The 25,479-nt window shown below is 43.9% G+C and overlaps 1 protein-coding gene across 5 annotated transcripts in view; it reads right to left on the reverse strand.

Moving 5' to 3' along the window:
* dcc (DCC netrin 1 receptor) overlaps window positions 1-25,479 on the reverse strand; it is a 260,988-nt gene that overhangs the window by 22,744 nt on the left and 212,765 nt on the right. For 4 of the 5 annotated variants that reach the window (XM_049737164.2, XM_049737161.2, XM_049737166.2 and 1 more), the window contains exons 24-27: window positions 16,214-16,443; window positions 16,013-16,129; window positions 11,231-11,380; window positions 2,376-2,684 (exon numbers count right to left, since the gene is read on the reverse strand). In XM_049737164.2, coding sequence (XP_049593121.1) covers window positions 2,376-2,684; window positions 11,231-11,380; window positions 16,013-16,129; window positions 16,214-16,443 — 806 coding nt within the window. The remainder of the gene's footprint in view (window positions 1-2,375; window positions 2,685-11,230; window positions 11,381-16,012; window positions 16,130-16,213; window positions 16,444-25,479) is intronic. The other variant, XM_068652676.1, reaches the window with a different exon arrangement.

Raw genomic sequence — 25,479 nt, forward strand, 5'->3', positions numbered from 1 at the left:
TAGCCTGTTGTTGCTATCGTTTAGCCTGTTGTTGCTCGTTCATGACTGTTTTTGGTGTGGGATTTTGTCGAATAAATTGCCCCCAAAATGCGACTTATACTCCGGAGCGACTTATATATCTTTTTTTTTCACTTTTTGGGGCATTTTATGGCTGGTGCGACTTATACTCCGGAGCGACTTATAGTCCGGAAAATACGGTACTCAGGAGGGTCGCGGGCGTGCTGGAGCCTATTCCAGCTGACATCAGGCAGTAGCCGTGGGACAGCCTGAATGGTTGCCAGCCAATTGCAGGGCACACAGAGACGAAAAACCATTCACACTCGCACTCACAACTACAATTTGGACAATTTGGAGCACTCAGTGGGCCGACACTGCATGTTTTTGGAATGTGGGAGGAAACCGGAGTACCCGGAGGAAACCAAAATACAAAGTGAGAACATATATACTGCAAACAGGAAGGCCGGAGCTAGAATCGAACCTACAACATCTGAACTGAGGCGACTTGCTAACCAGTGCTTCACGGTACCCCTCCATTCAGCATTATGTTCATCTTAAAATTTTTTGTCCATTGTTCTCTTACTCCCACCTCCACAACAGTCCAATTAAACAGAAAAACAATCTTTCACCAAGGGAGTCATTCACCCCAGGATAAACATAAACAAGACTAAAAATAAATGCGCTGGCTTGATTCAGCTTTATTCTCCCTCGTTAGGAGATGTTCTGTCTGGTCTATGGGTGAGTAGGGGATGGTGTATATATTGGCACGCCCAGGAGGGTTGTGGGCTGGTGAAGGCCTTTGATTGCCATTCTTGGGGTCTTTAGAGAAGCTGAGAATCGCCGCAGGTTTTTCTTTTTCTGTGCAAGGCGCCTTGGAGCTGAAAATCAATGTTAATCTGAGGCCACCTGGGTGTGTAAACATAACCTTAATGAAAGTGCACGCCCACACACAGTAGTAATATACACCAACAAAACTCAGAAACGTAATGCATCTATACCTTCACACAAGTACACACACAGCCCATTGATTTCTGTTCACGTTGCTGCGGGTGATAAGAAAGAATGACAGCAAGAGACACAGAAGGAAAATAATAAGATTCTGCCAAGAAATATGGCTAATGTTGAACAAGTTCATTCCAAATAATTTAAATTAAATTGACATTTGCAAAGTAGGAGTTTTGGGGATACTGTTCCAAGTTAAAAGTCTATAAATATGCACCAAACTACCACTTTGAATTGTGGTAGCAGCTACCACTCAAAGAAAGAGGCCACCAATGTACAAATATGAGGAGTTGGAGAGATGGATCAGTTCAAAATTAAAATGATTCTCACTAAGTCTGCGTTACACACCAAAGATACCCAGATAGAGTCCTGGCTGTGTGTACTAAATCGCATAAAAATCGCAAGTTTGACAACCAGCAAGCACATAAAAACACGGGTGATTACCCATCACAGGTTTACATTGCAATTAAGTTTGTACAACAATGTACAATCCCAATGTACTTAACCCCTAAACCAAGGCGAAGAACTTTCAACAGCACTGGTGCACATCAGTAAACATAAGAAAAGTTGCTTGCGTTTTGAGGTTGAAAGCAGTCTACTACCGTATTTTCCGCACTATAAGGCGCACCTAAAAACCTCAAATTTTCTCAAAAGCCTTATAATCCGGTGCGCTTTATACTATATGGACCAATATGGATTCGTAGATGAGGACTAACTTATTACAGTAAGCTTTACGTGTTTATTTTGTGTGTTGTGTGATATTAACATTTGAGCAACGTTGAGTTATTGATGTATTGTTATTGTTTTCACTATTTCGAGTGTTACCATATTGTGATTGCAATAACGCAGTGGTTCTTAACCGGGGGTGCTCGCACCCGAATGCTTCCTCGGGGGTGCGAGAATACCTTGGGGGAAATTTACAATTTTTCGGGGATAATGGTCGGGTAACCGAAAAACGTGAAAAATTCTGGAAATCAAGAAGTCATTGTGTTAATTGGCATTAGGGATAATGATAATTAAGCCTTATAGCTATAAAGTAAACCAATTATTATTATAATAATTATTTAGGGTTAGGGTTAAGGTTAGGGGTGCGAGAACTGGTTGGTGAATTGAATGGGGTGCGAACAAGGAAAAAGGTTACGAACCACTGCATTAACGTTGGAGGAACATTGAGTTATTTATTCTATGCACCTTATAATCCAGTGCGCCTTATACGTATATGGACAAAGTTTTAAAATGGGCCATTCATTGAAGGTACACCTTATAATCCGGTGTGCATTATAGTGCGGAAAATACGGTACTAATACTAACACTACTAGTATACTACATACTATATAAACCTGGGTAAAACATACACACTACTTGTTTGTACTTACTGGACTGTGGCAGCATGGAGGTGTAGACCTTTGGGTCAATGGTGCTCATTGGAGGTGGCAGCAGTGGATTTGTGAAGCTTCTAAGTGGGTGAGTTGGTCGCACACATGCGGTTGGTATAGTACGACTTGCACCTGCTTGAGAATCCTCGGATGCAACAGCGGTAGCGGCAGCAGGGGCCCCAGGAACCGGGCCAATACCTGGTACATGCTCCCCAGCGCTCACAGAGGAGCCAAGGAGAAGGGGAGGAGGCTGTTGTGGTGGAGACTGCTGCTGCAGAAGGGGATTGGTGGAAGCATCTGTGGATATGACTATTGAGGACGGAAATGAAGTGACGCAGATGAATGACAGATAGGAATAATAGTTTAAGAAAGGCAAATGAGATGGCAGGGACAGGCCGGAGGAAGGACACAATTAGTTTACTAATTAAGTACAGAAACAAAAAAATGGAATTTAAAAACAATAATTACTGATTACATTACAGTATGTTTTAGCCTTCCATGAAGGCAGTTTGAGTTTTAATTAAGTTGGAAACCAATTTACAGTTGTCATCACCACATTTCTCTGCTCAGTGGGTGTTAATACCTTTGGAACTATGCATGCATATATTTAAATCCCTAAAATATGGTCTGAAAGCTTGTCTTAAAGCCTCTTCACACAGTAGTTAGCACATACATCATCAGGGACTTGGCTGGAAGACTATTTGCAATTCAACACACTTAAAAAAACTCTGTAAGACACTTAGACATACATGATATCCATGTCTATTTCTATATTTGAGACAATGACCCCAAACACACATCATAGCATTAAATAAATTTTTATTTTTCATTTCTATTTTTTTCCAGAAAGAATCCCTTGCTCCAGAGGTGGGCGGTGATAGATCTTGGTTAGACTAAGCCTTTTCTTTCGACCTGACCAAAACCCTTCATTTTTTAACTCAGAATGATTGCTTCAAACTACATTTCTTCGGTCTTGGTCCATTCCACTTAGTTTTGTTTTACTTCATTTTACAACTTTCATGACAAACAACACCAAGTAAACATTAGCAATGGGCTGTCACCTTTTGAAGTTTCAAAATCTGCCACAAAAGCATGCGCAAACTTTTCGAAAACTGCTCACAGACTATTTTGGGAGAATTTTTCTTTTTTACCAAAGACAACTTTCAAGACCAGGACTATAAAATAAAAAGTTAAAGTTAAAGTCCCAATGATTGTCACACACACATCTGGGTGTGGCGAAATTTGTCTCTGTATTTAACCCATCCCGGTGTGATTTTGATCCATCCCCTGGGGGAGCAGTGAGCAGCAGCGGCGCCGCGCTCGGGAATCATTTGGTGATAAGTGGCAATGACCAACAGAGAGGTCCTTTAATCATACACTAGATGCAGAATATAAACGTTGTGTAGCGGTATATTTTATGCTGTTGATGTTTTGTCCATCCTTTTCTAATTACGCTGCTCCTCATTGATTTTACATTGCCCCTCGGTGAAATACATCATATTTTGATTGATTGACTGAATGATGACTAATTGACTCTGATTGCAATGCAAGCAATTTAGAGACCCTCGAGCTCTGCTAATTAATTTACGTGCTCAACTGGGTCCAATTGTGGTAACACTAAATGGGCCCAAATTGTTAGTTTGGCATCTACTTTCAAGCCAGACCACTTTTTAAACATTTCCACAACTCTCCTCCCTGTCTTAACCACTGCATTGCATTCACTGCAGCAGTGACCTCCTACAACCTGCTGCATTTCTATTTGTCCAGTGAGGCGCTACCGAGGCCACCACCAACATGCCTCTCCTCGACTCTTTCTCAACAATATGCACCTTGAATCCCGTCTCTGAGAAATTGCTTTACTTACATTTTGCTTTGCTCATCCCCATGAATCAGCCTTCACATAGGATTGATGAGCATGGCTCACATGCATACTTTTCAAAGTGACTTGTCAAGGTAAGATTTTCCACTTGTGACACTAGACACAGTTTGAGAGTTGTTGAACACCACTTACGGCTTTTGTGCATATACACTTGGGGTAAGAAAAGTGAGGACCTTGGTGAGGAGCAACGAATGTTATTTCAATAGAATAAACACAACCCGTTGCTTTGGCTGTGTAATGTGCTAAATGAACAGTCATCCAGTTTCCAATACTTGTATACTTTTCATCACAAAACTGGTGCATCTTCATTTTCGTGGCAGGCCAATTCTAGTTTACCGTGTTTGGGAATTCGGCAGATGGTGCTGCACTGTGATGGACGGATTATGCCAACAAATGAGCAAGTAAGAGATGTTGAAAACAAGCCAAACTTTTTATTTATATTCTTCAAAGTCAAAGTCAGCTTTATTGTCAATTTCTCCACATGCCAAAGACACACAAAGAAACCGAAATTTCGTTCCCCCCTATCCCACGGTGACAAGACAGACAAACAAGTAAACAAGTATAACAAAAGCGTGCTGAATAAATAATGAATAAATAACACAACAATAAATAAATAAATAAGAGGAGCAGAAAAAAAAGGAGCAAGTGCGCGTACAGCAGACATTCCCGAAAATAGCGCAACAGTGCCGCACGCTACGCAGAAGGGGGTAGCGTGTTCAGGGCCCTAACAGCCTGGAGAAAGAAGCTGTTGGCGAGTCTGGTGGTGCGGGAGCGCAGGCTCCTGTACCTCTTCCCAGAGGGCAGAAGGTCAAACAAAGAGTGAGCCGGGTGACTCACATCTCTGGCAATCGAGGTTGCCTTGCGGGCGAGATGGGAGGTGTAAATGTCCTTCAGGGAGGGGAGCGAAGCACCAATAATCTTACCAGCCGTATTCACTATGCGCTGCAGGGCCTTCAAGTTCTGTTCAGTGCAGTTACCACCCCAGACAGCGATGCAACTGGTGAGGACGCTCTCAATGGTGCCATGGTAGAATGTAGACAGGACTGCCTGAGGAGCACATGCACGCCTGGGCTTCCGCAGGAAGTACAGGCGGCGCTGAGCTTTCTTTGCCAGTGACGAGGTGTTTGCGGACCAGGAGAGGTCCTCACTGATGTGCACCCCCAGGAACTTGGTGCAGCTCACCCTCTCCACCACAGCACCGTCGATGATCAGCGGCAGGTGTGTTGTGTGACCCTTCCGGAAGTCAACAATGATTTCCTTGGTCTTATTGACGTTCAGCAGGAGGTTGTTGTCCCTGCACCACGTGGTCAGAAGGTCAACTTCCGACCTGTACCGAGTCTCGTCGCCCTTCGTGATGAGACCCACCAGAGTCGTGTCGTCAGCAAACTTCACTATGCGGTTGTCGCTGTAGGTCGCAGTGCAGTCATGTGTCAGCAGGGTGAAGAGCAATGGACTGAGCACGCAGCCCTGGGGGGCCCCCGTGCTCAGCGTGATGCTGGCGGAGATTTTGTCGCCAACACGCACCACCTGAGGCCTCTGACAGAGGAAGTCCAGTATCCAGTTGCAGAGGAAGGTACTGAGGCCCAGCTCGTCGAGTTTGCAGATGAGTCGCTGCGGCACAATGGTGTTGAAGGCAGAGCTGAAGTCCACAAACAGCAACCTCAGATATGAGTCCTTTCTCTTCAGGTGGGTGAGGGCCGAGTGGAGGGCAGAGCAGATGGCATCCTCAGAGGACCGCTTGGCACGGTACGCAAACTGGAAAGGGTCAATGGTGGGGGGGAGAACGGACTTGATGTGCTCCATGACCAGCCGCTCAAAGCACTTCATGATGATGGGCGTCAGTGCCACAGGGCGGTAGTCATTTAAGCAGGACAGTGCAGGTTTCTTCGGCACAGGAACGATGGTGGCAGCCTTGAACCACGAGGGGACGATGGCCTGCTGCAGGGAAACGTTAAAGATGTCCGTGAAGACACCCGACAGCTCCCCAGCGCAGTCCTTCAGCGCTCGACCCGGGATGTTGTCAGGGCCCGCCGCCTTACGGGTGTCAATAGCGGCAAGCGCCCTCCTCACACCATCGGCAGAGAGGCGCAGGGACTGCTCGTGTGGGGGGGGAGTGGTCTTCAGCGGGCAAGTGCTGTTCTGGGCGTCGAAGCGAGCAAAGAAGCGGTTCAGATCGTTCAGCAGACGGACGTCACCCTCACAGCTCCTCGGCGCGGGCTTGTAGTCCGTGATGGTCTGAATGCCCCGCCAAAGGCTACGTGCGTCCTTGCTGTCCTTGAAGTGGGTGGAGACCTTGCACGAGAACGCCTTCTTCGCTTCTTTGATGCCTCGGGACAGGTCGGCCCTCGCTGTCCTCAAGCCAGCCTCATCCCCCGCTCTGAAAGCCTTGTCCCTGGCCCTCAACAGTCTGAGGATAGCCCCCGTCAGCCACGGCTTCCAGTTCGCGCGAGTGACGACGGATTTCGAGCAAGTTACATCATCGATGCACTTCGTGATGTAAGAGGTAACAGAGTCAGTATACTCCTCTATGTCCGTCCAATCGTTGTAGGTGGCTGCCTGCTTAAACAAGTCCCAGTCAGTGGTGTCGAAGCAGTCACGAAGTGCATCGGAGGCACCCTCAGGCCACACTCGAACCTGCCTCCGAACCGGCCTGGATGCCTTTACCAATTGTCTGTATGCGGGCAAAAGCAAAACGGTCTTACAGTGAAATAAATAGTTTCCATTGTGAGGAATGTGATGCTCCTCTTTGCTGATGAGGGAGACTGCTCCCTCAGTTTCGCACTGAGCAAAACTGTCCGAGAACTCATCCTGAGATAGCCTCATCAATACTTTGAAGAAGATTTAATGCCTCCTCTTCTCTACATGTTTTTTTTTTTTTAAATAGACCTGGGTGACCACCAGCTTTTATAAAAACACAAAAAATAAATCACTGTCGCCGTTGGCTTTTATGGAAACCCGATGGCAGCGTCTCAGCGGTGCAAAAGATTTACATTGAAATGAATGGAGGCGTTACAATGACGGGTAGTTAAAAGAAAGAATTTAGTTAAAAGAAATAATTTGCAAATATTTTCACATTTCTTAATTCATCTTATTGAGCCTTGCTTAAATTAGGTGTACTTATATTTGTTATTGTGTGTAAAGTATGTTCTGTTATTTTTCAGTAAGATGGTGGAACAGACACACTTTAATTTGATGTGCATTAAATGCCTAGGGACATCCCTTTTTTTCAATTATAACGGAATTTGATAGAATGTATAAAGTGAACACATTTGCCGCATTGGAAATTAAAAATGGACACCGATTATTAAGAATAAAGCTAAAATGAAATGCCAGTTTATCGATCGGGTCCCGCACGAAGCCACACTGGCGGCGCCATTACTGTGACGTCACAAGTTGTACATCTGGATGTCAACAAACCCAAACAGCATGGCAGATGATAGCGACAGCCCCGTTTCTTGCGGCAATATTAGCATCATTTTATCCGATTCAGAAACCTCTTTTGACGCAGAATATGATGAATTTAGCAGTTCACTTGGGCTGAGCTGAGCACATTTTCTGAATTGTGCCCCTCCCGTCACTCTGGTTAGGTTGGCATAGTAAAAAGTGCTCTTGGGGGCTTTAGTGTGCCGAGTTGATCTCGGCACATGAAGAAATGACCACCTGCAACGTTTGGTTTAGGTTTTATAAGCATTTTTAATTTTATTGCTTAAATCGCATTTTCTCGACGAACTGAGCACGTTTTCTGAATTGTGCCTCTCCCGTCACTGTGGTTACGTTGGCATAGTAAAAAGTTCTCAGGGGGCTTTAGAGTGCCGAGTTGACCACTGCGCATGGAGAAATGAACATCTTCAGCATTTGGTTTAGTTTTAGGCGCATTTTTAATTTTATTGCTTAAATCGCATTTTTTCGACGAGCTGAGCACGTTTTCTGAATTGTGCCCCTCCCGTCACGCTTCGACATACTTTTTAAAGTCAAAGTCTCAAAGTCTCCTTTATTGTAAATTCCTCCGCATGTCAAGACACACAAAGAGATCGAAATTACGTTTCTCACTATCCCAGGGTGACAAGACAGAGTTCACAACGCCGATACAAGTAAACAACACAGGAAAAATAAAACAAGAAGATGAACAATAAGAGTGATAGCACGCTAGCCGCTCCCGATGCACAGCAGAGTCCGGAAAGATGACAGTCAACCAGGCCACTGTGAACACGAGCACACAGCAAGCAGGCACGCACTGTCCGGTTCGTGGATCCTATCAGGCGAACGCAACCCATCTTGTCATCCCGCTAACGAACGTACGCCAGGAGAATGGAAGGCACGGCTGGGCTTGCTGGCCGCAAGCCTGGCCCGACGTCTCCGCACTGGCCCCTCTTCTCTTTTTGTTTACATTCACTGAAGCTAAACACGTACAACTTGAGACGTCATGAGACGTCACTTCCGGCTGGCGGCTCGGTGCAGTCAAACTCGTCTGCGCGGCAAATTTAAATTATATTTTTCAGAGCAACAGCTTCCTTTTCGTTGTTTCAATCGTCAATTTATATTTATAAGCCCATAAGCTAACTAAAACCGATTTATACATATACCGGTGTCTCTGGGCCTTTAAATATCCATCCATCCATATTTTTCAAAATCGCCCCACAAAGGTTGTACCGATCACACCTACGGACAATCTGGAATGGTCAACAGGCTTACCATGCATGTTTTGGGAGAACCCGTAGAAAACTCCACACAGGCAGGCCGGAGTCGAACCAGTGCCCCACTGTGCCGCTATGCATTGAATACTGCATTATTGTATTGTAGTATACATGCATTTTTAGTGCAACATTATTTAGCCTTAACTGGTACTATGTACTAATTTTATGACATAAAACTGTTCATTCATCCATTATTATTTATTATCCATGAGTCATATATTGAATAAGTGTATGTATAATTTTTCCTTTATGTGGTAAATATAGGACAAACAAAATCTTTAGGCCAATGAAAAATATCTCCCCATTTTTCACAACCCAAAGTTGGCAAGTTTGCTTGTGATATTGCTCACAATAAAGCACCCGCAGCCTGGGGCTTTTTACAATGTCATACAAGGTATGATAGACAGAAGGCTCAAATATTGTTTTGTGTTCCCCTTGATGGTTGTAACTGCATTTTGTTGCCAGTGATCAGTCCTCCCAGGGTGTCAGCTAATTGAATGACTCTGAGGCTCCTTATTGTTTCTCAGCTGTCTCCAAGTCATTGATACAAGCTGACAAGAAATTAGGCTATTATTGAATTACTGCTCCCTACTGCATCATTTAGCGCTACAGTACAATTGTCTCAAATAAGACAAAAAGCATGACAGGAGGAACACTGGAGATTATACAAGGTTACGCAGTCAATTCTATGTATAGGATTCTTCATGATGCAGAAAATGTTGATTTCAAATATTTTGCAGTACACAAATACAAACAATCTGTAATATTTATATGATCAAGTATCATTACCACAATACTTGAATTAACATTGGCCAAAAAAAGCAATCTTCCTCTTCAGTTTCAATATATAATACCAGCGATGGGACCAAGTCACACATGTGCAAGTCTCAATAAGTCCCAAGTCATTTTTTTCTTGGGCAAGTCAAGTCAAGTCAAGTCAAGTCAAGTCAAGTCAAGTCAAGTCAAGTCAAGTCAAGTCCTTAAATAGGTCAAGTCCAGTCCAAGTCAAGACCCCAAATAGGTCAAGTCAAGTCCAAGTCAAGTCATCTTATTATTGCAATTTTACCCGCAGAATCTGATCTTAGTAGTGAAAAGACAAGATATCAGTTTCCTCATCATTTTCATTGCATTAAAGCTATATATACACACCTATTTAGACAAATGAAAAGCACTTACTTGGCAGAATGGCTCTTCAAATGACGGACAAAGTTTGAAGTTGTTTTTGTTGCATATCTCGCACTGTGCTGTCCGTCTTTTGCCGTCATAAAAGTAATTGCGATAGCCGAAGGTGATGACTCGCGGTACCGCTCCCGCTGACATGTTTGCGCATGTCTGATATAAAGGGGCGTGATTCTCCAATAAACACATTCGGTAGGTAGAGAGGGCATGACTGATTGATTGACAGGGTAGTGATCCAATCATGACAACACCATTCTCAGCCTGCGCTCCTACCGTGTTATCGATATTATTTTTTTAAATGTATTATTAATTTTATATTCAAACTGAAAACATAAACTAAATAACATTGAAGTCATTCAAGTCATCGTGTCTCAAGTCAAGTCAAGTCCCGAGTCTTTAACTTCCAAGTCCAAGTCGAGTCTCAAGTTTTTTGTCAAGTCAAGTCACAAGTCATCAAAACAGCGACTCGAGTCGACTCGAGTCCAAGTCACAGTGACTCGAGTCCCCATCTCTGTATAATACACTACTATTGAAAGTTTGGGGTCAGTTAAAAATTCTTTCAAGACAATCTAAAACAGGGATTTTTAGTCTTAGTGCTGATTCAAATGACCATCAAGGATGGTCGCTATCGATTTCAAAATTGTGAGCAAAAGGAAATACGTAGATATGGTACTGTAACAAATCGGGTTATTGTCAAGAGGTGTTGTGGCTAGCCATTCCTGTTTGTGCTGTGTTTTTTTTTCGCTGATGTTTACAGGTGACTTTAAAACTGCTGGTGTGCAAGGACAACCCAAACAGAGTGGATTTCCTGTCTATGCTTCTTAAGGACCATAAATATTTTGGTGCCAAGTAGGCTCACAGTAGTCATGTTTGTTGCTTTACAAATAAAGGTTAAATAGTGTAAATGGACTCATGTCCCCCATATATCTTTTGAAGATTTTTCAGCACACTTGTGCATGCAAATAGATACATTTTTATTTGAAAACTTTGCCTGCAACCTGAATTGTTCATAAAAAATGGTCGTCCATAACCCAAGGTTCCACTTTATTATTTGACGACAGTTGGTTTGTGTTTCTGACTTTTACGACTTTTTGTGGTCTTACCTTGTGTGTATCGTCTGTCCACAGTCAAGCTGGGAAATGGCATTGGTCTTAAACTGAATTTGCTGTGTGTGAAGCTACATGAAGGGGAAGGAAGTATGCCGGGATACTGAGAGGAATCAAGAGATGGCACTGGAATGGCACTGACCATCGCTGACAAAAGATAAAAAAGAAAAGGACAATGGTCAGTACAAGTGGCACGCACGCACGCACGCACGCACGCACGCACGCACGCACGCACGCACGCACGCACGCACGCACATATACACACACATATATATATATATATATATATATATATATATATATATATATATATATATATATATATATATATATATATATATATATATATATATATATGTGGTGGCCATTTTGCCTTGAACAGACACTAGTTACAACTTCTATGTAATTGTAGTAACACTGATTATTTTATTACCCGCTGAACTGAAAGCTTTATAATTTAATGTATACTAAAATTTTATTAGTTCAAGCACTTTGTGTTGAATTTTATTTTTATAAAAATGGTGCTACACAAAAAATAACACAATAAAGTTGGACTTGTTATACAATGAAGACATCTTGGGTGCCATTTGCAATGGCTCAAAATCATGAAATACAATGTCATGAAAAAATATTTTTGAAAACTAAGTTTGAAAGAGTAAAAAATTATTATACCCAAAAAGCTTTTGCAATAACCCTGTAAAGGACAGGCAGAGAGGTTTATTGGCCTCCAGGTCTGATTCCACTAAACTCTGATCGATGCATGTATTGATTGGAAATGATTGATTATCTGAATGCAGCAAGGCTGTGATCAGCAGCTTTAAAGAGATCAGTGCGTGTTTGTGTGTGGTTGTATTTGTGTGCATCTTTGTGTCTTGTGTAAGGTTTACTGCATGATCACTTTAACCGAAGCAGAGTTTGATTACAGCAGCAAGATGACCACAGATGAGCAAGGGTCATCAATAGTGTTATTGACTGAGATTATTGATCAGGGTGAAGCAGTGGGGAAGCTGCAGGTTAATGGAGATTTATGCATTTCTTTGTATGAGTGAGAGAAAGAATCAGAGCGGGACTCTGAAAGGTTAAAGAGTTAAGCATGGAAGACAAAATGTGACATATTGGAAACAGAAGATAGAAGAAAAGAAAGGAACACATCACAGATATGTACAAACCTGAGAAACATAAGGGACCCTCTTTTGGTAGAGTGCGTTCAGTGTAAAATGGCTGTGATTTCATTATTGTACCAATGCAAGTTTGGCGTATTTCTGAATTTGTTAGATACCCCAGCCGCCAAGCGCATCAGCAAAGTTGATTCTAAACGATAGATTTTAGATTCACAAAAAGCTGGTAAAATTTAAGGTGCAGGCGATATAATGCTTTGAATCAAATAGCAGGTGATCATTTACAGGGTTAAATGACAAATTGCTTGCAAGACTTAATAATAAATACATAAAACATAGTCACAGGGTCATGACTGACATTCATCAAATTATCAAGAAAAGAAAGAATATGCAATGAACCCCCCCCCCCCCCCCCCCCCCACACACACACACACACACACTCCCCCCGACAGAAGTTTAGTTTTGAGAAAAAGATAGCAATGGATTGACAAAATGAATAAGAGCAGGGGGAGGTTGAGAAAAGTTCTGTGTGGGAAGCCTGAAGGCCTTCCTATGTCTGGGTGACCCACATATCAAATGCACACTTACACGAATAGCCAGTATGGCATGTCACGTTGCAAAAACTAAGTAAGTCACCCACTGACTCACGCATTACAAAAATAACAACATGGGGCTATAACCTGATTGCATTTCTTAAAACAGCATTAGAGTGCAACAGCAAAACAAGATGGTGACAATTAAAATAAGATACAGTAGGACAGGAATCCTTGCAGATACACAGGTAGAGCAGGAGCAACACAGTTTCTAACAGGATTTGAAAGTGGAAAAGACTTAGGTGACAAACAATCATCAGAGAAATGACAAACGGATCATCTGCTCCATGGAGACTGAAACTTGGCAGATAGGTGTATGAAATGAGCTCGCAAGAAGGAATTGAGGCAAGTAAATCATGTCAGCAAAATTGAAATTTATAGTGCTGATTAAGGTAAAATGGTGAAATCAAGCTTATTCACAGTATTTAAACTTAGAAACTGTTAACATGATTAGGATTAACAAGCATTAACTGTGAACAAGGCCATAACCAATGCTGTCACTCACCGGGCTGTGAATGCATAATACATTTTAAGAGCTCTGTGACAGTAAATGACAGAAAAGCATCCATCTACCCATTTCCTATATCACATAATCTTGGGGATGAAATGTTGCAGAAGAAATTGACAGTCTCACATGTCAGTGTCATGGGCATGGTTGAATACATTTAGAAACTTGGCAGCTTTGTGCAGAGCAACATAAAGAAACACATTCAAGAGTAAAATGTTGCTTCTCAAATTACCGTGATCTTGCGAATATCTTGGGAATAGCTACAGAATTTACTGTAACTATGGTGCTGTCTAACTGCATCATAGTAACGGAAATAGTTGCTATATTACTGAATTAACCTTGTCACAGATATATTACAGCATTAAAGCACATTGTGGCAACATCATACTGAGCTGAGTTAATTTTAAACTAACATTTTTCACAATGTGATATCGTCCTCCTACTATGCTGCCTTTTATGAATCATTAAGGTGTGACGTAATATCAAGATTACTCAGTAAAATGCTGTGATAATGTGTAATCATATATTGGTATTAGTGAGAAGCTGTTACCTCTGGCCCTGCTTTCTGTTTAACAGTTTAACAAAGGAGTTTTGTAACCTAGAGCGGTATTATGTGATATATAATATCTTACATAGATGCTTGATTACTGTGTCACTCTTAAGCTGTTACTTTAATGAGGTTTGTTACTGTGTTAAAAAGCATCTATTGTACTATGTCACCTAAAGACAGTGTTCATGTATTATTTTAGGGCTGCATTGTTGTCTTTTTGTTTTTTTATCTACACGCACACACACACACACGCGGGCACACACACACGCGGGCACACACACACACACGCACACACTGGCACACAAAAATGTGTTGAAATGTAACTAGTTGAAATGTAACTAATCTCTTACCAAAGACCAAATGAGCTCATTGGAAGCCCCATATGCTTGTTGCAAATAGAAAATAGAAAAAAATAGAAAATATGAAATGAGAAATCATCAAGGATTTACTGCCTCAATCACTCAACAAAAATTAATTTCTTGTCCCGTAAACTAGCGGCAGATGCATACACATAGATGCCCTTTCCTAAGTGCCAATGTTGATTTCTGTTATGTCTCGAGATGAAGATGAGACTCATGTTAACATGGTCAAAGCTACCTAGCCAGGCACAAAGTCAGAACAAATAAAAGAAGAAAGCATTGATGATGCAGAAGTGTGGGCAGTGATTCAGAATATGCATCATGATTGGCCTGAAGGCTCACGTCAACAGTATTATCATGTGAGTTTGCAGCTAGGTGACACCACTGGTCAGTTCCTCAGACACAGCAGATATTTTTATTTTTATTTTTTTATTTTATTTTTTATTTATCCTTATTTTTATTTATTTCTTAATCAAATAATGTCTTACAATGCGAGTTACATACTTAAACAGAAAATACAATTGTGGATGTGAAACGCAGGTCAACGATGTGAACTTAAATATTAATATCAACATATTAATTAATATTATATTCTACATCCTAGATAGAGAAACTAAAAATTAATGAGAGAAAATAATGACCGTTAATACAAAAATAATCAAGAATCGTCTCAGACATTTTGTGACACTACCAGTGGGTATTCATAAAAATAACAATAAAACATGTAATTACATCCTCCAACTAGAGGAACCAAGGGAAAATGCAATAGACAGAAAAATATTAGAAAACATTGCCGTCGCCCGAGCCATGCTTTTGAAGATGGTATGGGACTTCAAAACATATTATTTGCACTACTATACCACTCGGAACAAAAATATCAGTTATTTTCTACTGCCAAGAATAATTCAGAGCATTTCATGCAACTGTTGAATTGGATCTCATTTGTTAATCAGGTGTACTTAATATTTTGGCTAAGTCTTTATAAAGCAGGGTGTTCAACCCAATGATACAAGTTTTGATTACATGATGAAATGTGATATTTGATAACCCATTCATCCATTTTCTATACCACTTGTCCCCACGGGGGCGTGCTATCCCAGCAGTCATCGGGCAGTAGGCAAGGGACTCGCTGAACTGGTTGCCAGCCAATCACAGGGCACACAGAGACGAACAACCATTCGCACTCGCACTCACACTGAGGGACAATTTGGAGTTTTCAATTAGCCTACCAAACATGTTTTTGGGATGTGGGAGGAAACCGGAGTGCCCGGAGAAAACCCACGCGGGCACGGGGAGAACATCCAAACTCCACACAGGGAGGGCCGGAGGTGGAATAACTTAACCTCAACGAGTCAAATGCTCCTTTTTGATAATTGTGACTTTCTATCCCTTATATTAAAATGTCAAATGGGAGTTTGTCCTCACTGCATTCCAGCATAAATTATTTTTCAGCTAAGGTACTGACTATGTTCTATCTTTTAGGTAACAATTAAATGAACTCCAAGAAAAGTTGCAAAACAGAAATGTCAAATGGGAATTTGTCCTCACTGCATTCCAGCATAAATTATTTTTCAACTAAGGGATTCACTATGTTCTATCTTTTTGGTAACAATTAAATGAACTCCAAGAAAAGTTGCAAAACAGAACATACGTGTGTTGCTTGGTTGGGAATCCATAGGAATCATCATTTTGCCTCGTGTTCCTCTCCTGGCAGCCAAGGATCTTTCCAGAGTAGAAATACAGCTTGATGCTTCATCTCCGTCTGCTCCTGTAAAGTTACAACAGTCTGCTATATATTCTTTAAGCTATCTTCAGCTAAGATTTGATGTGCAGAATGTGATACACATGTCACCTGCACCCGAGTGGCTACTCTTGCTGCCCATCTGGCTCTCTGATTGGCTGTGGGCAACCTGGGGAAGGTCCTGGCATGACTGGATGGGAGAATCGTGCCCAGACGCGGCCACACTGGGAGCTTTCTCAATGTTCTTCATCTCCATCTCCTCATGATGGATCCAGAGGTCAGGAGGTCGTAGATCTTTCTGACTGCCCTTCCTCTTATTGGCGCTATGGCTTGCTCTTTTCCTGCAAAAGGGAAGCACCACGTGAAAAATGATCAGTTGATGTGGACTTATGGAACCTAAAGTGGGAAAATGAATTGATCATGAGAAAGCACAACTGGGTGGATCCATGTTGAAAAATACTGTGAATATTATATGACACAAGAAGAACCTTGGTACTGTATGCTTTTTACAAGTTGCACACCAGGCATAATAATTAAAATAAATTCATAAAAGAACAATTATCATGAAATATACTATATAAAACAAAAATATTTTCAAGTCAATAGTACAGTACTTTGTAACTACGCTTCACTTCAAAAAGTAAGTGCTGCTTCCTACAGATCATTATAAATAATAAGAATAGAAAAAAGGTGAGCATTCATGTCGGGTGCATGTGGAAATTCCTTCTGACCGACTGACTAATAATACTCTGAAAGTGCAAGGTTCACACAGAAGAGAATATGGTTCTTTTTGCTGAATACCTCTCTTATTTTTTACTAAGACATTTATTTCTCCAGTCTGCTTGCAGTCGTTTTTGCACATCCTGCTACTGAATTTGAGCTCCCGTTTTACTCTTTGTAGCTCCTCTTTATAACCTGAGATGAAGGCACACTCTTTCTCATTCAGTAGTCTTCAATTCAGGGGTCAGTCAGAGTTTCTTGTTGGGAAAAATACTTTACTTGACTACAGTCTGGATTGCAGTGGGTTTTCCACAGAGAAATTAATATTTTTTGTTTCTCTATATTTGGGAGCAGTAAATTCGGGTGTTACCAGAATGTGATTGCTCATAGGAAGCTGAGCCAGCCCCACACGCAACACTATTTATCCATAAAGGGCACTTTAAAAGGAAGACAAAGTGAAACTTTGTGTAAACTGTATCTACTCCACGATTAAAGTTTGATATTTAATGAAAGAGGATGTGTGAGTCATAATCTTCAATACACTATCAGAACAATTCACTTGATTTCCAAATTGTGTGCACGGATGAGTTATAGCAGATTTTCTTTTCTTTTTGAAAGGTTAATCTTTTAAGCAGGACATTGTGTTGCATTGCATGTTTGGTGCATACGCAGCATTGATAATATTTATTCCTTAAATGTTGAAAGTGACATATAGACTCGGATCGATTCAATTCGGATGCAAGGTTGATTTATGCGCCACACCTGTTCGTCTGACACAGGCAGCTAAGAGTAACGCAGAGAATTATGGACCTTCCATTAGTATTGACACTAGAAAATTAAGAGAACGACTCAAATTCATCAGAACCAAGTATTGTTTACAGGATATCTCGATGTCAAATGAGGGGGAACGGCTGATCTTGCTCGTGGTGTGCTTGGCAAGCATTGGGCTTTTTTCCCTCTTCGGCTTTTTAGGGTCACAAATAAAACAAAACCAAAATAAATGAAAAGACAGCCAAGTCAATCACCTGCACCTGTCAATGCTCATCATTTCATCCATTTCCCTTGAAAACAATAAAAAAAAAACTGTGAGGCACTTGGTTGTCCAGTCTGCCTCCTCACAGAAGTTGCATACGCATCTTTTAGCCCTGTTTTGCACATATGCAGCATTGATAAATGAGACCCCATATCTTCATGGTTTTCTCATGTGGTTGATGTGATCATAGCATCTAAGAGGGGCCATGGTAGTGCCCATGCACTGTATACATTTCTGATGTTAGCACACTTAGGTCTCGTGTTCAATTTCTACGTCAATCCATACATTGAGTGAAGTTGGGAAGTGTGCCAGAGAGAGATTCATGATAGAAGTTGTCGGATATGATGATGAGGGCCTCTAGGTGCTTTGTCTGCAGCACAGACATGCTGATGTGGACGCGCTCATGCACAACAGCAGAGTTGGGGCGGGAGGGATGTACAGCACCACAATATTGACATGTGAGAAGTCCTGAGGTATGTTGAATGGCCAAACAGAGATGGCTGAAGCTCAATGTCTGCTCTTTTTATGTGCCAAGGGTTGCATTATCTATTGTGAAAAAAACACATTCTCTTTCCCTCTCTGTCCCCCTCAATCTCGCTTCTTTCTCGCTCCCTCTGTGTGTGTGTGTGTGTGTGTGTGTGTGTGTGTGTGTGTGTGTGTGTGTGTGTGTGTGTGTGTGTGTGTGCGTGCGTGTGTGTGTGTGTGTGTGTGTGTGTGTGTGTGTGTTTGTTTGACATCAGCCCTACAGATTCTTCTTTTCCTCCTTATCTCCGCCGGGATCATGTTTCTTGGCAGTGTTGGAGGGACAGTATCTGCTACCAGGAGTAGACATTAGAGCAGACATGGGCAAACTACGGCCCACGGGGCTGTTTAATCCGGCCCGCCAAACCTGAATAAATTGTATTATTGAACTTTTTTTTGGGTCATTTTCCCTGCAATTACTATGTTTCCCCAATAGATGGGGAAGCGCCCGCCCGCGCATTTACTCCCGGAAGCCGTGTCAGAAAGCTCAGTGCACACTCACAAGTGCGTGTACGTACTAAGTAGTACGGACCCGGCGCACCCCGCGCTCAATTTCTATCAGTGCCGAATTTCGAGTGTAGGGTGTGACGTCAGCATTCTCGTAATTCGCGCGCTGAGCTTTCAGATACACTTTTACGCTAATGCCACCCACAAACCTTCCCCTGGAATCCTTCCATTAAAATGAGTGACCCGAGGAAAAGAAAGGTGGACACTGAGTGCCAAGTGTTTAAAAAAAAAAAAGAGAGGACAATTTGGCTCGACCGACGTGTGTGAGCAGACGTTCAGCCACATGAACGTCAACAAAGCCCGTCACAGCTCTAGGTTAACGGACCGACATCTCGGCTCTATCCTAAGAATTACCACAACAAATTTCACTCCAGACCATGATGCACTAGCAAAAATGGGAGACCAACAATACTATTGATTTCTTTATTACTTTATTTGAATGTATTCTTTCACTGATTCTTCAAGATGATGTATTTGGTCAGAATGTTTGACGTTTGACGTGATTTCGCCTCATTAGATAAACATATTTCATAAATCTAACCTGCAGGCACTGAAGTGATGGAAACTATTATTCATAATAACAGTATCGTATTTAATGAGAATCACTGATAGTAGTTTTTGGGTGAAATATTTTTTTAATGCTGTTAATAAATGCATTTGTTTTCAAAAACCTTTTTTTGAATATCCATGCTTTACTACCTACTAAAAGTACAAACCTTTTATGCAATGACCTTTACATCTCATTTCTATTACTTCACACAAACACTACATCCATCTGCTCCTGGTTCGGCCCCCCGGTAAAAATTTAGAACCAAATTCGGCCCGCCAGTCAAAAAGTTTGCCCACCCCTGCATTAGAGCCATGGATGGAATTGAAAAGCTCACCCATGCTGACTGAAAATGTGCCCCCGAAATGACTGTTAATATAATGGCAAGACTTAGCAGATTTGAACCCTTGTCCTTGCTGCACTAAAGATGTCGGACAGGTAAATACGATTCACAAATAAAACACATACAGCACGTATTAAAAAACACATGGTGAAGGAACACAATGGACAGAGCTGCTGAAGCCTGCTTGCCACTTGCAGGGTCAAACTGACAAAAGAAAGAATCACAACTTACTGCTTCACTATGGAAACAACAGAATCCAAGGGTCCCTTTAAGTTCATATAGAGAGGTCAGTAAGTCTAGAAAAATATGAACTGAGTAACAGTCAGATGAAATATGTTGGGTGGACCTCTCAAATTGTTTTCATGACGGGCTCTGAACCAGTCCGCAGTTCCAATTGGTACTGGGCTACACACAGTGGTAGAACGTTTATTAAATCTATTTTTACAATAAATCAGCCCTAACAAGCGTCAAAGGAGATTCCCTTCTGAATTCCACTGATAGTGTCATAAACTTACCATTTGAAATAAAAATAAACAAGTGGCTGCATTACCTATTGCTTGCAACGAGCTAATTAGCAGATTTCCATATTCTCAAAACTGTTTCACAAAGACTGGTTGAATGTGAGCATGTAAAACACTTTATGAAATAAAAAATCATTATGTTTGTGGACTGAAGTCTTGTTCTGCCCTTGGTATAAATCATATAGGCGTTGGACATATATAGTAATGAATTATCATATGTTCAGCCAGTTGACCCCAGGAAGCTGTAGGGCTATTGCCTGGCCCTGGATGATGCATATCATTGAATTTTACATGCTACAGTTATACATCATATTGTGCCTGAAGGCAAATACCCTCATGTTAACAAGAATATAGTCCGTCAGATATTTCCATCCATCATAAATAAAGTGGGCCAAGATCATTGTTGAGCAGAACGTGTGTGTGTGTGTGTTCGTGTGTGTCACGTCTCGTCCCCAACTGCTCCACTATGTGTCTGTTGTCTTGGTTTCTGTCTGTGGCTCGCCCCTCCCCTCCTGTGTGCCCATGATCAGTGTGATTGTTCCCACCTGCCTCTCGTTACCTGTCGTGTATAAAAGTCCTGTCTGCCCCTCACTCCCTGTCGGATCATTGGTTGCTGTCGTTCGGTGTTGTCGTCCTGTCTTGATGCCGTCATGTCCTGCTGTCTTCTTGTTTCACGTCCCGGTCAGTCAGTCAAGTTATTGTTTGTTAAGTCATGTCAGTTTGCTTTTTGAGTTGCTTCAATAAACCCTGGTCCAAGCTGCACTTGGTCGGCCTGCTCCATGCTCCACCCGACCGTGACAGAATGATCCGACCATCACAGTGACCAGCGCTTGGACCCCCCCTCCTCCATCAGATCCTGCTGCGATGCCCAATCCACGACCGCCAATCCGTGTATGTTCCAGGCCCATGGGCTTCGCGGCATCGTTGGGACTCTGCTGCCGGAACGCCGGACCCGTGGCCACCATCGGACTTTGTTCTGGCGACGCTGGACCCGCGGCCGCCATCGGAGTGCTTCTGGCGCCAGCGGCTTTGCGGCCGCGATCGGACTCTGGTGCCGCGACGCCGGACCCACGGCCGCCGTTGGAGTGCCTCACGGCGTCATCAGACTCACGGCCGCCATCGGGCTCCACCCCAGCGTCGCAGGACCCGCGAACGTCAGCAGACATCCAAGCCAGCTGCGTCGGACCCGCAATCGTCCCTGGCTCCACTCCCACTGCTGCGGCGCGTGATGGCTCTTGCCGCCGCGCACAGCCCTGCCTTCCGAATGCCGCCGATCACGGTACGGACTTTGAGTGGCCGCCGATCGCGGTACAGACTTCCGGAGTCGCCGCCAATTGCCGTACGGACTTCCTGAGTTGCCGCCGATCGCGGCACAGACTTCCAAAGTCGCCGCCCGAGTGCGGTGCGGTTCGGTTCCCCGAGTCGCCGCCCGAGTGCGGTTCTGTTCCCCAAGTCGCCGCCCGAGCGCGGTTCTGCTCCCCAAGTCGCCGCCAGAGTGCGGTTCTGTCCCCCAAGTCGCCGCCAGAGTGCGGTTCTGTCCCCCAAGTCGCCGCCCGAGTGCTGTGCGGTTCGGTTCCCCAAGTCGCCGCCCGAGTGCTGTTCGGTTCCCCAAGTCGCCGCCGAGTGCGGTTCGGTTCCCCAAGTCGCCGCCGAGTGCGGTTCGGTTCCCCAAGTCGCCGCCCGAGTGCGGTGCGGTTCGGTTCCCCAAGTCGCCGCCCGAGTGCGGTGCGGTTCGGTTCCCCAAGTCGCCGCCCGAGTGCGGTTCGTTTCCCCAAGTCGCCGCCCGAGTGCGGTTCGGTTCCCCAAGTCGCCGCCCGAGTGCGGTTCGGTTCCCCAAGTCGCCGCCCGAGTGCGGTGCGGTTCGGTTCCCCAAGTCGCCGCCCGTGTGCGGTTCGGTTCCCCAAGTCGCCGCCCGAGTGCGGTTTGGTTCCCCTAGTTTTTTTTTTTTTTTTGGGACGTCGGGAGCCGTCCCTTGTGGGGGGGGGGGGTTCTGTCACGTCTCGTCCCCAACTGCTCCACTATGTGTCTGTTGTCTTGGTTTCTGTCTGTGGCTCGCCCCTCCCCTCCTGTGTGCCCATGATCAGTGTGATTGTTCCCACCTGCCTCTCGTTACCTGTCGTGTATAAAAGTCCTGTCTGCCCCTCACTCCCTGTCGGATCATTGGTTGCTGTCGTTCGGTGTTGTCGTCCTGTCTTGATGCCGTCATGTCCTGCTGTCTTCTTGTTTCACGTCCCGGTCAGTCAAGTTATTGTTTGTTAAGTCATGTCAGTTTGCCTTTTGAGTTGCTTCAATAAACCCTGGTCCAAGCTGCACTTGGTCGTCCTGCTCCATGCTCCACCCGACCGTGACAGTGTCTGTGTGTGTGTGTGTGTGTGTGTGTGTGCACGTATATGTGTGTATGTGTGTATATATGTATGTATGTATATATATATATATATATATATGTGGTCTTTTTTTCCCTTCAAGCTCGGGTCCTCTACCAGAGGCCTGGGAGCTTGAGGGTTCTATGCAGTATCTTTGCTGTTCCTAGTACTGCACTTTTCTGGACTGAGATGTCAGATGTTTTTCCTGGGATCTGTTTCAGCCACTCCTCCAGTTTGGGGGTTACTGCCCCTAGTGCTCCAATGACCACAGGTACCACTGAAGTCTTCACTCTCCAGGCCTTCTCCAGCTCTTCTCTGAGCCCTTGATATTTCTCAAGTTTCTCATGTTCCTTTTTCCATCATTTGGGATGGCTATGTCAACCACAACGGCTTACCTCTGCTCTTTGTCCACCACCACAATGTCCGGTTGGTTCGCCATTACCATTCTGTCTGTCTGGATCTGGAAGTCCCAGAGGATCTTGGCTTGGTCATTCTCTACCACCTTTGGAGGTGTTTCCCACTTGGATCTTGGGACTTCCAGTCCATACTCTGCACAGATGTTCCTGTACCCTATTCCAGCTACTTGGTTATGGCGCTCCATGTATGCTTTACCTGCCAGCATCTTACACCCTGCAGTTATGTGCTGGATTGTCTCAGGACCTTCTTTGCACAATCTACACCTGGGGTCTTGTCTGGTGTGGTAGATTTGGGCCTCTATTGCTCTGGTGCTCAAGGCCTGTTCTTGTGCAGCCAGGATCAGTGCCTCTGTGCTGTCCTTCAGACCAGCTCTTTCTAGCCATTGGTAGGATTTCTGGATATCAGCCACTTCAGCTATGTTTCGGTGGTACATCCCATGTAGGGGCTTGTCCTCCCATGCTGGTCCCTCCAGCACCTCATCTTCCTTTGATGCCCATTGTCTGAGACATTCACTGAGCACGTGATCCGTTGGGGCCTTATCCCTGATGTACTTATGGATCTTGGATGTTTCATCTTGGATAGTGGCTCTCACGCTCGCTAGTCCTCGGCCTCCTTCTTTACGGCTAGTGTACAGTCTCAGGGTGCTTGACTTGGGATGGAACCCTCCATGCATTGTTAGGAGCTTCTGTGTCTTGATATCTGTGGTCTGTATATCTTCCTTTGGCCACCGTATGATTCCTGCAGGGTATCTGATTACTGGTAGGGCGTAGCTGTTAATGGCTAGGGACTTGTTCTTGCCGTTGAGCTGACATCTTAGGACTTGCCTTACTCGATGGAGGTATTTGGCTGTGGCTGCTTTCCTTGTTTCCTCGTCAAGGTTGGCATTTGCCTGTGGAATTCCAAGGTATTTGTAGCTGTCCTCAATGTCTGCTATTGTTCCTTCTGGGAGTGAGACCCCCTCTGTGTGGATTACCTTTCCTCTTTTAGTCACCATGCGGCCACATTTCTCAAGTCCGAATGACATTCCGATGTCAGAGCTGTAGATCCTGGTAGTGTGGATCAGGGAGTCAATGTCCCGCTCGTTCTTAGCGTACAGCTTTATGTCATCCATGTAGAGGAGGTGGCTGATGGTGGCCCCATTCCTGAGTTGGTATCCATAGCCCCTCTTGTTGATTATTTGGCTGAGGGGGTTCAGAACAGAACAGAACAGCATTGGGGACAGAGCGTCTCCTTGATATATACCACATTTGATGGTCACATGTGCAAGTGGCTTGCCATTGGCTTCAAGTGTGGTTTTCCACTGTTTCATCGAGTTGGCGATGAAGGTTCTCAGAGTCCCATTGATGTTGTACAGCCTCAAGGATTCAGTGATCCAAGTATGTGGCATTGAGTCATATGCTTTCTTGTAATCAATCCAGGCAGTGGTCAGGTTGGTACGTCTGGTTCTGCAGTTTTGGGTGACTGTTCTATCCACCAGGAGTTGATGTTTTACTCCTCTGGTATTTTTACCAATCCCTTTCTGAGCAGTGCTCATGTATTGATCCATGTGCCCGCTGATCTTATCTGATATTATGCCCGACATCAGCTTCCATGTTGTGGAGAGGCAGGTGATTGGCCGGTAGTTGGATGGGACTGTACCCTTTGAAGGATCCTTCTGGATCAGGATCGTACGCCCTTGGGTTAGCCATTCAGGGTGAGTCCCATCCCTTAGCAGCTGGTTCATTTGTGCTGCCAGGCACTCATGGAGAGTTGTAAGTTTCTTGAGCCAGTTGCTGTGGATCATGTCAGGGCCTGGTGCTGTCCAGTTTTTCATTCCTGAGACTCTTCTCTGGATGTCTGCCACTGTGATGGTTACTGGGTTCTGTTCAGGGAGCTTGCTGTGGTCCTTTCTCAGAGCCAGACTCTTATGTGATGCCTCCCGCTCCCATATATCCTTCCAGTACTGTTCAGTTTCCAGCCTTGGTGGGTCTGCTTTGCTATTATTCCCCTGCCACTGAGCGTACACTTTCGCTGGTTGTGTTGTGAACAACCTGTTTATTCGTCTGGCTTCATTCTCTCTTGTGTACCTCTTTAGGCGGCTGGCCAAGGCTTGGTTTCGAGTGCTTCAGGTATGGGCTGTATTTCTTGGGAACTTGCTTTTTCATTGCACCTTTCTGGGCCTCTGTCATTTGGCTCACTTCTCTCCGTGCTATCTTGATTTTGGCCTCCAGCCTTCTCTTCCATGGTGGGCACTGTTGTGGTCGCATATGGTCATTCTTCTTGTAGCCAAGCATTTCTAGGATCACTGCTGCTGAGGTGTATATCAGCTCATTGGTTTCAGTGATGGTAGCCGTAGGAATTGTTGTCAGTGCTGCATTCACATCTTCTAGGAGACTTTCTGAGGGTATTTCACTTAGTCTCTGCA

Source organism: Syngnathus scovelli, chromosome 13, assembly GCF_024217435.2.
Source record: "Syngnathus scovelli strain Florida chromosome 13, RoL_Ssco_1.2, whole genome shotgun sequence".
NCBI lineage: Eukaryota > Metazoa > Chordata > Actinopteri > Syngnathiformes > Syngnathidae > Syngnathus > Syngnathus scovelli.